Genomic DNA, 14195 nt, shown 5'->3' on the forward strand with positions numbered 1-14195 from the left:
CTTTTGGTGTCATCATCATCGTAGTCATTATTATCAATCATTGTTGTCGTCATAACTACCAACATCTTTGTCCTTCATCACCATCGTTGTCATCATCATTCGTCATTGCTGTCATCACTACCATCATCTTTGTCATCATCACCATTGTCATCGTCATCATTGACAATCATCGCTGTGGTCATCACTACCATCAACTTTGTCATCATCACCATCATCATCATTATCATTGTCATCATGATCATCATCAATCATCATTGCTGTCATCACGACTTCAACATCTTTGTTTCATCATCAATCATCACCGTTGTCATTGCTTTTGTCATCGCCATCAAGGTTATCATCATCATCATCATCATCATCATCATCATCTTCCTCCTCCTCATCAATATCATCACTGTCATCGTTTTTACCATAACAGTCATCATTATCAGTATTGATGATGTCATCATCATCCTCGTCATCACCTTGATCGTCATCATGAGCAATAATATTGTCATCATCTTTGCAATCATAGTTTTCATCAGCATCATCACCATCACTACAGTCAACTTCTTCTTCTTCTCCTCCTTCTCCTCCTTTCCCTCCTCTGTCTTCCCTCCTCCTCCTCCTCCTTTCCCTCCTCTGTCTTCCCTCCTCCTCCTCCTCCATCTCCTTCTCTGCCTTTTCTTCTTCTCCTCCTCTGTCTTCCCTCCTCCGCCTCCTCCTCCTCCTCCTTCTCTGCCTTTCTTCTTCTCCTCCCCCTCCCCTTCTTGTTTTTCTTTTTCTTCTTCCTCTTCTTTTTATTTTACTTCTTCTTCTCCTCCTCCTTCTCCTCCTTTCCCTCCTCTGTCTTCCCTCCTCCTCCTTTCTCTCCTCTGTCTTCCCTCCTCCGCCTCCTCCTCCTCCGCCTCCTTCTCTGTCTTTTCTTCTCCTCCTCCTCCCCTTCTTGTTTTTTTCTTTTTCTTCTTCTTCTTCTTCTCCTTCTCCTTCTTCATCATTTTCTTCTTTTTTCTTCTCCTTCTTCTTCTTCTCCTTCATCTTCTTCTTCTTCCTCTTCTCCTTCTCCTTCTTATTCTTCTTCTTCTCCTTCTTCTTCTTCTTCTTCTTCTCCTTCTTCTTCTTCTCCTTCATCTTCTTCTTCTTCCTCTTCTCCTTCTCCTTCTTCTTCTTCTTTTTCTTCTCCTTCTCCTTCTTCTTATTCTTCTTCTTCTCCTTCTTCTTCTTCTCCTTCATCTTCTTCTTCTTCTCCTTCTCCTTCTTCTTCTTCTTCTTGCCATCAGTTAAACAGGTCCACTGCACAATGTAGCATGTTGCTGTAAATTCCAGTCATTCATCACCATGACATCAGGGAGGGAAGTATCTGCATGAGTATTTAACATGCTAGAAACACCAGTCAAAATTCCCATATTTTTTTTTCTTTCATATCGATGTAACCAAGATGTTTGCACCAACCAATATATCAGAAGATCTGATATCGAAGGGAAGGAGCCTACCACTGTTAACTGTACCCCAAAGGACCTGTTTTCATTTTTTAAATTCTTATTATAGCTTAGTCAGGAGGGAAGGGCAGTAACCCTAGCCCCTAGCCCTTTACAGAGCTTCCATGACTGGTGGAAGAGAAGGGGGAAGGTTTCCGGGTTCATTCCCACTGCGTGGCACCTTGAGCAAGTGTCTTCTACTATAGCCTTGGGCCAACCAAAGTCTTGTGAGTGGATTTGGTAGACGGAAACTGAAAGAAGCGCGTTGTATATATGTATATATATATATATATATATGTATGTGTGTTTGTGTGTCTGTGTTTGTCCCCCCACCATCGCTTGACAACCAATATTGGTGTGTTTACGTCCCTGTAACTTAGCGGTTCGGCATAAAGAGACCGATAGAATAAGTACTAAGCTTACAAAGAATATGTCCTGGGGTCGATTTTCTCGACTAAAGGCAGTGCTCCAGCATGGCCGCAGTCAAATGACTGAAACAGTTGATTAAAAGAGTATGTAAGTAACCTAGATTACAACACTCCCCACTGGATGGGATGCCAATCTACTGTGGGGTTAACTTCTCCAGCTGGGATTCATTTACAGCTGAGTGGACTGGGGCAATGTGAAATGAAGTGTTTAGCTCAAGAATACAATGGACTGGCCTAGTCCAGGGACTGAAACCGCAGAGACCTAGAACTCATAAGGCCCGAGACTAAGCTGGTTTCTATGGCAAGTAAATGACCAGCATCACAACGGTCTTTCCCCAACAGAATTGGACACCAATCCATTGAAGGGTTAACAGCTGAGAGGAGTAGAGCGGAATGATATGATATAAATACAATGGACTGACCAGTCCACAAATTGAAACTTTGATCTTTTGATCTTGCAATCATGAATGCAACACCCTAACCACTAGGTCACATAGCCCTACTGAGAGAGGAAGCTATCCTCATGCCAAAGACCTAGCCTGAATGCTTGCAACACAGTAGTCTCCACTGAAGTCATCCAAGGTGCCTGAAGGTAGTGCTGTTAAACTTGGTGATGGATGAAGTCAGCTACCCAGGGAGCTCACATGGGATTTGAACTCAGAACACAGACAACTGGAACAGATACTGAGATGCATTCCCAACCACTACTCAATCCTGTCATTCTACCATTCTGGAATGGTTCTTCAATTTATGTGAAGGCACATGACCTAAAGAAGCAAACTTTGGCGACCAGACTGGAGCAAGATATATGGGAAATATGTGAAGCAGTGATGTAAAATTACAAAAAGCTTAAGATCGGTTCAAATATGTTTAGGAGTTTTTTTTTATGGTTATTGGATATTCTGCCATAAACATTTCCACTGTAGGAAAATTCACCAAAAGAAATTTCATTTTAAATTACCTCATCATGGTTTTTTTAATGTTTGTCATTCAAGAAAGACTTGCCAATTTAATGCTGTTATAAAACCTTTTATCATTCTTTTAGTTCTGTGTTTTAAAAAAATGGTAATATAATGCTGTTGGCACAGCTGTGGCTGAGTGGTAAGAAGCTTGCTTCCCAACCACATGGTCTCAGGTTCTGTCTCACTGTGTGGCACCTTAGGCAAGTGTCTTCTACTATAATCTTGGGCCGATCAAAGCTTTGTGGGTGGATTTGGTAGATGGAAACTGAAAGAAGCCCATCTTATACATACATATTCTTTGTCTGGGAAGCAAACTTCTTACCACACAGCCATATCTGCACCTATGCCTATATATATATATATATATATATATATATATATATATATATATATATATAGGCGTAGGAGTGGCTGTGTGGTAAGTAGCTTGCTTACCAACTACATGGTTCCGGGTTCAGTCCCACTGCGTGGCACCTTGGGCAAGTGTCGTCTACTATAGCCTTGGGCCGACCAAAGCCTTGTGAGTGGATTTGGTAGACGGAAATTGAAAGAAGCCCGTCGTATATATGTATATATATATGTATGTATGTGTGTGTATATGTTTGTGTGTCTGTGTTTGCCCCCCCCCCAACATCGCTTGACAACTGATGCTGGTGTGTTTATGTCCCCATAACTTAGCGGTTCGGCAAAAGAGACTGATAGAATAAGTACTAGGCTTCCAAAGAATAAGTCTTGGGGTTGATTTGCTTGACTAAAGGTAGTGCTCCAGCATGGCCACAGTCAAATGACTGAAACAAGTAAAAGAGTAAAAGAGTAAAGAGTATATATATATATATATATATATATATATATATATTATATACATGATGGGCTTCTTTCAGTTTATGTCTACCAAATTCACTCACCCAAGGTTATAGTAATAGAGACTTGGCCAAAGTTCCATGCAGTGGAATGGAACCCCGCACCATTTGGTTAGGAACCTAACTCCTTACCACACAGTTACACCTGCATTTATATGATGGAATTTCTCACAGCAAATTTTCTGGACACAATATTTGACCCATAGAAAGGCCATTTTCACTGCAGTTTGCCTTGGGGAAAATTCTCGCTTTATGCAAAAGGTGTGAGAAACACTGAAGTCAATTTAAGGTGCCCCCTATGGAATGGTAGATATGTTTCAAGCTTTTTTATTTTATTTTATTTTATTTTATTTTTTTATTTTTTTTATTTGCTTTCTTCAGTACCAGATACCAAATGGGGAAATGGGGCAAGTCTAAACTGACTGAAATATTTAGTTTGCATGCATTCAGGATTTCAAGTTCATGGCTTCAACCACCAGATCAGCAGGGCATTATATTCTTGAGCAAAACATTTTACTCCACATTGCTCCAGTCAACCCTGGGGCAATCGTGGACTGGCATCCCAATGGGGGAAACTTTGGTCTTCGCAGGAAACCAGCAGGGTAGCATTGTTCAAAAGCTATAACAATGCAAGGAAGTGCATTGTGACCAGCAGTGTATAACAACCACTGATAGTCTGATTGATGCAGTGACTTTATCCACTGTCGAAAAATATCAAATGTAAAGCTGATCCTAGTAGGGTTTGAACTCGCACAGTTGTTTAAAAAAAATGCAAGACATTCTATGGAACACTCTGCAATCAATAACAGAGATAGCAAATTAGAAGATAAGTGTACTGATGCACTTACTCTTTTATTTGTTTCAGTCATGTGACTGTGGCCATGCTAGAGCACCGCCTTTAGTCGAGCAAATCGACCCCAGGACTTATTCTTTGTAAGCCTAGTACTTATTCTATCGGTCTCTTTTGCCAAACCTCTAAGTTATGGAGACATAAACACACCAGCATTGGTTGTCAGGCGATGTTTGTGGGGAACAAACACAGACACACAAACTCATACACACATACATACATATATATATATATATATATATATATATATATATATATATATACGACAGACTTCTTTCAATTTCCGTCTACCAAATCCACTCACAAAGCTTTGGTTGGCCCGAGGCTATAGTCGAAGACACTTGCCCAAGGAGCCACGCAGTGGGAATGAACCCGGAACCATGTGATTGGTAAGCAAGCTACTTACCACACAGGCATTCTTTTTCCCTTTTTATACTCCTTAGAAAACCTATGTTTGAAACTTTTGGGTTCTCATCTTCCCACATTTTATACAAACTTAGTAAAATTTGGAAACATTTTCTAAATAACTTGTTGCCCAAACATTGAATTATCTGAAAATCTCTTTGTTTCCTTTCAGCCACCGAACCCTGAAAAACAAAACAGCAAAATATCCTCCTACGTGGTTGAGATCTCGAAACCTGGAGGAACAAAAGATATTTACATTGTCCATGATGAGAAAGGATTGTCGAAACATCCAAAGTCAGTTTTTCATAAAACTATTGGGTAAGTGAACTGAATTTTTTGTATTTTCCCCTTATCTTTCCCTTCATCTTTGACTGCAGCTGTGCAGGGGGTACCCTCTTAAAGGCTTCAATCAAACAAATCAATCCCAATACTCTTATCTTAGACTTGTTTCAGTTATTAGACTGTGGCCATGCTGGAGCACAACTTTGAGAATTTTTTACTTGAATACTCCTCCAGGCGCAGGAGTGACTGTGTGGTAAGTAGCTTGTTTACCAACCACATGGTTCTGGGTTCAGTCCCACTGTGTGGCACCTTGGGCAAGTGTCTTCTACTATAGCCTCGGGCCGACCAAAGCCTTGTGAGTGGATTTGGTAGACGGAAACTGAAAGAAGCCTGTCGTATATATGTATATATATATATATGTGTGTGCACGTGTGTGTATATGTTTGTCCCACCAACATCGCTTGACAACCGATGCTGGTGTGTTTACGTCCCCATAACCTAGCGGTTCGGCAAAAAGAGGCCGATAGAATAAGTACTAGGCTTACAAAGAATAAGTCCTGGGGTCGATTTGCTCGACCGAAGGCGGTGCTCCAGCATGGCCGCAGTCAAATGACTGAAACAAGTAAAAGAAAAGAATAAACTGACCCCAGTACTTATTTATTTGCTATGTCTGGTACATATTGTATTGGTCTCTGTTGCTGAACCGCTAAGTTACAGAGATGTAAACACACCAGCACTAGTTGTTGAGCAGTGAAGGAGGACAAACAGACACACACACGCACACACATGTATATAGATATATCATGTGATCACATGACTGATTGAGCTATCAGATATTCTTACACATTACTGGTCACAGTGCATTTTTGCATTGGTTTAGCCTTTAAATGATGCCACCCTGTTGCCAGGTGAGCAGGCTATATATATATATATATATATAATATATATATCATCATCATCGTTTAACGTCCGCTTTCCATGCTAGCATGGGTTGGACGATTTGACTGAGGACTGGTGAAACCGGATGGCAACACCAGGCTCCAGTCTGATTTGGCAGAGTTTCTACAGCTGGATGCCCTTCCTAACGCCAACCACTCAGAGAGTGTAGTGGGTGCTTTTACGTGTCACCCGCACGAAAACGGCCACGCTCGAAATGGTGTCTTTTATGTGCCACCCGCACAAGCCAGTCCAGGGGCACTGGCAACGATCTCGCTCGAAAATCCTACAGGAGCCAGTCAGGCGGTACTGGCAACGGCCACGCTCAAAATGGTGCATCTCATGTGCCACCCGCACAAGAACCAGTCCAGGGGCACTGGCAACGATCTTACTTGGCTTGCCGGGTCTTCTCACGCACAGCCCATTTCCAAAGGTCTCGGTCCGTAGTCATCGCCTCGGTGAGGCCCAATGTACGAAGGTCTTGCCTCACCACCTCAGCCCAGGTCTTCCTGGGCCTACCTCTTCCACGGGTTCCCTCAACTGTTAGGGTGTGGCACTTTTTCACGCAGCTATCCTCCTCCATTCTCACCACATGTCCATACCAGCGCAATCGTCTCTCTTGCACGCCACAACTGATGCTTCTAATGTTCAGCTTTTCTCTCAAGATACTTACACTCTGACGGGTATTCACATTGACATTACACATCCAACGGAGCATACTGGCTTCATTCCTTGCGAGCTTACGTATGTCCTCAGCAGTTACAGCCCATGTTTCACTGCCATGTAGCATGGTTGTTCGTACGCATGCGTCATACAGTCTGCCTTTTACTCTGAGTGAGAGTCCCTTTGTCGCCAGCAGGGGTAAGAGCTCTCTAAACTTTGCCCAGGCTATTCTTATTCTAGCAGCTACACTTTCAGCGCACCCACCCCCACTATATATATATATATATATATATATATATATATATACGATGGGCTTCATTCAGTTTCTGTCTACCAAATCCTCTCACAGGGCTTTGATCACCCCAAGGCTATAGTAGAAGATACTTGTCCAAGGTGCCACACAATAGGACTGAACCCAGAACCATGTGGTTAGGAAGCAAGCTTCTTATCACACAACTTATAATTTTTTTTTTTCATGTCAAGTGGTTTGGAAGGAGAGAAAAAATGCCCAGACACACACACACACACACACACACACACACACACACACACACACACACACACATATATATGTATGTCATTGTTCAGTTTTAATACTAGATTTCTTGCCAATAGTGAAAGAGCCAGTTTCTAACCTAAATTCAAGGCTCCTTCATTGCAATTTCAACATCAGCAACAAGATATTTTTGCTTGTATGTATGTATGTATGTATGTATATATACATATGTATATATATGTATGTATGTATATCTACTACTACTACTACTACTACTAATAATAATAATAATAATAATAATAATAATCCGTCTCATGCGAGATTCATTGTACTTTTATTAAGGCAGCGAGCTGGCAGAAGCGTTAGCTCGCCGGGTGAAATGCTTAGTGGTATTTCGTCTGCCGTTATGTTCAGAGTTCAAATTCCACCGAGGTCGACTTTGCCATTCATACTTTTGGGGTCAATGAAACAAATACTAGTTATGCACTGGGGTCGATGTAATCGACTTAATTCCTTCATCTGTCCTTGTTTGTCCCCTCTATGTTTAGACCCTTGTGGGCAATAAAGAAATAAAAATGGAAATAATAATAATGTGTACATTATAGAACATTTATAAATAGAAGGTCTTACAGCTGTTTCCAGGATGTTTATTATATCCCTTCATCAGAGCCAGTTTTTATCTTATTACGAAAAGTAACTCCTTATATATATATATATATATATATATATATATATATGGATGTATACATTAATAATTTAATAAATTATATATCAATAATTTAATACATATATACACAACACCATATGTAAATAATATAGGTAGGAATATATATTACTAAGATTGATTGGTAAAATAAATCAATGGTGTGGAAGCCAAAATGCCAAGTTCAGTTATTGCTGTGATAGACTTTGCCTGTCATTCTTCTGGGGCTGCTTAAATAATATATTCCAGTTAAGTAAAAAAAAATTACCCTCTTTGGTCACAAATGACCATGGGATTGCAACTAGAAAGTTCCTCTCCGAGACAGAAGTCCAGGCAAGGTTGTTTATGGAAGACCAGCAGTTGCCCATGCATACCAGCCTCCACTCTCCATACCACTGATGTTATCCAAGGGAAAGGCAAAGGGGCCGATACAGCTTGGCACCGGTGATGTTGCAACTCATTTCTACACATGAATGAAATGGAACAACATAAAATAAAGTGTCTTGTTCAAGAACACAACACACAATTTGGTCTGGGAATTGAACTCACTACCTCATGATTGTGAGCCTGATGCTCTAACCACTGAGCCATGTGCCTTCACTGGAGCAACATGAAATAAAGTGCCTTAAGCACAACATGCAGCCCAGTCTGGGAATCGAAACTCAGTACCATGATTGGGAGCCTGGCACTCTAATCACTGGAGCAATGTGAAATAAAGTGTCTTGCTCAAGAGCACAACACAAAGCCCGGTCCAGGAATCAAACTCACTACCTCATGATTGTGAGCCCAACTCTCTAACCATTGAGCTATATAACTTCACCAGCTAAGTACTGAGGGCTGATTTGATTGACTGTAACCCATCTCCTTACAAATGTCTGGCTTTGTAGGTCCATTATGTAGAATCAATATATATTAATAACAAAAATACTTTGAAGATTCTTCTCTCTTTGAATATCGGTCCAAATTCCATACATAATATAACACACTTGAGTGACCATTCTTTAATGAAGAATCCATCTCCATTTCCATCGTTCTTCATCAAAATCACTTACTTCATGTATGACTTGTCATATAGAAACGGTTTGGCACTGTGTGATGTACTGTTATTCAAACACAAAACATTCCCACCATTGAAATCAAGATAATATTCCGCAAGACTCTACTAATTCTATTGTGTGAAGAAAAACCAGAAAATTAATATTTTCTCATACGTATATTGTGTGTGTTCTGTGCTGTGATTGGCTGTGTGTGAGTTGTGTTGGTTGTTGGTTGGGGCCTGTTGTGTAGGGTGTGGTGCCACAATCAGGGCAAGATGTATTCTTTTCCTCAATTTATTGGGAACGGGCTTCATTCATTGGAATGCGGCCATGCTGGAGCATTGCCTTAACAGGTTTTAATCAATTCTATTGACCTTGCTTTCCCCACCACCAAACACAAGTACTTTGTCTGGCTTATATTCTATTGATTCTTGTTAAGGAGAAGAAAGAAAAGGAAATCAAAATCTGAACTGGACTGGGTGTAAAGAGACATACCCAACATAGACATACCCAAGATAGACAGAAATGGCACAGGTTATCTTTTTGTCACTCACCAATAACAGATGTGTGTGTGTGTGTGTGTGTGTGTGTGTACACATGTCCTCATCATCGTTGTTGTCGTCATAGCATTCACTTCCCCATGCTCTCATGGGTTGAAGGGAATTGTTTTCTACAGCTGGATGCCTTTCCTGTCATCAACCCTTGCCTGTTAACAAGTAAAGTAGCATTTCCCCCTGGCTAAATAGTTTCCACGGAAAACTGGAAATTAAGATCTGCACACCTATTGAAAATGACAAATTCCTTATAGACAAATGACAAATTCCTTATATCTTACTCATTAATTTAATCCCAAATCATCATGGAAAACATTTGTTATACTCCTGCTTATAAAATTTGGTGGTAGGTGTCCTGAAATATCACTGCACACCTCACAGCACATTGTGTCATATGTTACAAGCCATACCATAGGATAATGGGAGAATGGCAAAGGGTGGGCGACAGCTTTGACAGCATGGTCACACTGAGAAGTTGTATGTTTAAATTAATTTAAAATTTCTGAACTAAAACTCGTTTTTTTTACAATAGTTTTTTCTTACAATATCATCATATAACTTTAATGTTAATTTGTTTCTAAAACTTATAATATACTTTTAGAAGTCAGAAACAAAAGTTAAGTCAGGTTGAATTCCGTGGAAATGACAGAAAGGAATTCAGTTAGGTATTTTATGAGCAGGCTGTTCCACTGATCAGACCAACTGGAACCCTTGACATCGTAACCAATGGAATGCCAGCACTGTACCCAAAACCCAACTGAGAAGTACTGCTCTCTGGCTGATACAATTTAACCAATGAAAAAAACAGTAAATGACAGAAAAGAATTCAGTTAGGTATTTGGTAGTACCTGTATATCACAAATCAAGATATCCATAGATCTCAAAGATTAAAATCAATGATAAGTATTAATCTTTGAGCAAAACCGTAAGGATGCTGACAAGCAAAGCAAACCTTTGATATTTGAAACTAGATAATCAGATTAGCAAAGTTCTCTGGAATCTGCTTCTAAGCTGTAATATTTGGATTGTAAGTGGGACTTTAACTGTGGCATAACATTAACTAATCTCTCTGGAAGTTTGCGAGTACGTGTGTGTGTGTTTTTATATATATATATATATATATATATATATATATATATATATATATATATATTTAGAGAGAGAGAGAGAGAGAGAAAGAGTGATAGACATATACTTATATATATATACGAATTATATACATTATATATATATATATATATAGATAGATAGATAGATAGATATATTGCTGAAGTGCTCAAGGAGAATTCTATGATCAGAATAAGGTGGTTGTAGCAATGACTGTGATGTTTATATTGATGGTAATGATGATTGTGGTGGTGGTGGTGGTGGTGGTGGTGGTGGTGGTGACGGTAGTAGTGACGGAAGTGGTGGTGATTGAGTTGCTTATGGGAGTGGTGCTGGTGGTGATTTCGGTGCTGGTGGTGGGGAAGATATTGGTGACATGGGAATCATCAATAATGGCTGTGGGGGGAGGGGTGAAATTTATTGAGGCAGATGGGTAATATTGTTGATAATGATGATGATGGTGGTGGTGACTGGTTGCCAGGAAAAATTAGATTACAGTGATGATGATGCTGATGGTTGCTGTAGTGATGGTGATGGTGGTGTTTCTTAGCTGTATTGACTAGTGTAATGATGACAATAGTAGCGACAGTGGTGGTGGTAGTGCAGCAGCGGTGGTGGTAGTGCAGCAGTGGCGGTGGTGGTGATGACAGGGGTAGTGATTGTTGGCTGCAATGGACAATGCGACTATTACAATGATGATGCTGGTAGTGGTGGTGGCGAGGATGAAAGCTGGCTGTAATGAACAAGATTATGATAGTAGTAGTGGTGGTGGTGGTGACGGTGACAGGTGCCTGCACTGACTGCCACATCTAATACCTATTATACCCAGTATAGTTGGTGGGGGCAGTAGAGAATGTCACTGATCGTGATATCATTAATGACCTTTGACCACTTCTTCAAGACAGATGTCACTACTAATTAATATCAAATGCTTCGAAATTATCTACTGAACTATGGAGATGAGTGGCGTTACATTTCTTCCTAAGACAACTGCAAACGAAGACAAATATTTGCTAGTTTCTAGCAGTTTCTTGTTTCTTTATTGCCCACAAGGGGCTAAACATAGAGGGAACAAACAAGGATAGACAAATGGATTAAGTCGATTACATCGACCCCAGTGTATAACTGGTACTTAATTTATCGACCCCGAAAGGATGAAAGGCAAAGTCAACCTCGGCGGAATTTGAACTCAGAACGTAACAGCAGACGAAATACCGCTAAGCATTTAATCTGGCGCGCTAATGTTTCTGTCAGCTCGCCGCCTTTACGCAGTTTCGTTGACCATGTAGTGCTGTACTTCTCAAACATTTATGACTTTGGACCCCCTGCTTTTATTGACATCTTTTTAAATGCCCCACTCCCAACTACAATTCAGCAAAATTAAATATAGGTGCAGGAGTGGCTGTGTGGTAAGTAGCTTGCTTACGAACCACATGGTTCCGGGTTCAGTCCCACTGCGTGGCACCTTGGGCAAGTGTCTTCTACTATAGCCTCGGGCCAACCGAAGCCTTGTGAGAGGATTTGGTAGACGGAAACTGAAAGAAGCCTGTCGTATATATGTATATGTATATATATATATATGTGTGTGTGTTTGTGTGTCTGTGTTTGTCCCCCCAACATCGCTTGACAACCGATGTTGGTGTGTTTACGTCCCCATAATTTAACAGTTCGGCAAAAGAGACTGATAGAATAAGTACTAGGCTTACAAAGAATAAGTCCTGGGGTCGATTTGCTCGACTAAAGGCGGTGCTCCAGCATGGCCATAGTCAAATGGCTGAATCAAGTAAAAGAGTAAAAGTGTATATATATATATAAATATATATATATATATATATATATAAATATATATATATATATATATATATATATATATATATATATATATATATATATATAAATGTACATATATATATATATTCATATATATATATTTATACATACATATATATGTATATATATATATATATATATATATATATATATATATATATATATATATATATATATATATATATATATATAAATATATATATATGTATATATATATATATATATATATATATATATATATATGTATATATATGTATATATATATATATATATATATATATATATATATACGTATACATATATATATATTTATATATATATATATATATATATATATATATATATATATATATATACACAATTAGAATAGCATACAGGCATTATTGTTTCAACGCCCTTATCATAATTTTATAATTATACTGAGATACACACACACACACACATACACACACTCACATACACGCATACACTCTCACACACACCCACACACATGCCCAATAGGCTTCAACACAGTTTCTGTCTATTGAATCCACTCAAAAGCTGTTGGTTGACCAGTGGTTATAGTAGAGGACACTTGCTATGCAATGAAATTGAACCCAAAACCACATTGTAGCAAAGCAAGTTTCTTAACCACCACACAGCCACACCTGAGCCTAGCCAGGCTTCCTTACAATTTCCTTCAACTAATTTTCCACTCATAAGTACTTTTTGTTTCAACTCTAGTGTACAATGACAGCAAAAAGATCCTCAGTGCTTGTCCAAGGTACCACACATGTACCAAGGCACCAGGGTACCACATAGCAGAACCAAACCAAAATCAAATGGATGGTTCCAAAACAAAACTTCTCAACCACTCTGCCATTCCTAAACCCATGAGATCATGAAGACTTTTAATGAAACCACTCTGACATAACAGTTATAGCAGTACCAATTCTATTGTCTTGAAGACTTTTAAATCTATTTGTTAAGAAAATTCTTTCTCAAAGACAGTAATTCCATTCTTCTTCACTAATAAATTACATTTATTCTAACATTTTTATTTCAAACATGACAATTCACTTTCCTCTTTCTTATCGTAGATGCAATCTTTTTGTACACTTCCTTTGTCATTAGGAATTATTTAAAATATGTCTGCTTTCGACTCTGTTCAGCTCAGATGATTATATGTGTGTGTGTATGCGTGTGAATGTGTATGTGTGTCTGTGTTGATGTGATGTTGCGTCTGTCTAAATGTAAGGTGCATAAGTATTAGGCACCTGTGTGTATATGTGTATATGATACATATTACACATCTGTGTGTTTGCTTGTGTATCTTTACAAATTGGGTGCATATTATAGGTGCAGGCATAGCTGTGTGGTAAGAAGTTTGCTTCTCAACCACATGGTTCTGTGTTCAGTCCCACTGCATGGCACCTTGGGCAAGTGTCTTCTACTTTGACCTCAGGCTGACCAAAGCCTTATGAGTGGGTTTGGTAGATGGAAACTGAAAAGAAGCCCGTCATATATATATATATATATTTATATATTGCTTTTGCCATGTGTGTTTGTGTGTGTGTATCTATGCATGTCTTTGTGTCTGTGTTTGTTCTTACCACCCATTGCTTGACAACCAATGTTGGTGTGCT

At 39.3% G+C, this 14195-nt stretch overlaps 1 protein-coding gene across 10 annotated transcripts in view; it reads left to right on the forward strand.

The window, feature by feature from the left end:
- The window catches only part of LOC106867625 (contactin-3), a 629470-nt gene that overhangs the window by 444152 nt on the left and 171123 nt on the right, over positions 1-14195 (forward strand). For all 10 annotated transcript variants that reach the window (XR_016238615.1, XR_016238614.1, XR_016238617.1 and 7 more), the window contains one exon: positions 5135-5280. Coding sequence is in view for 4 of the 10 variants with exons in the window: in XM_089343329.1 (XP_089199455.1) it covers positions 5135-5280 (146 nt within the window). In the remaining 6 variants the exon portion in view is untranslated. The remainder of the gene's footprint in view (positions 1-5134; positions 5281-14195) is intronic.

The sequence above is a fragment of the Octopus bimaculoides genome, chromosome 27 (assembly GCF_046866305.1).
Source record: "Octopus bimaculoides isolate indiv1 chromosome 27, ASM4686630v1, whole genome shotgun sequence".
Taxonomy (NCBI): Eukaryota; Metazoa; Mollusca; class Cephalopoda; order Octopoda; family Octopodidae; genus Octopus; species Octopus bimaculoides.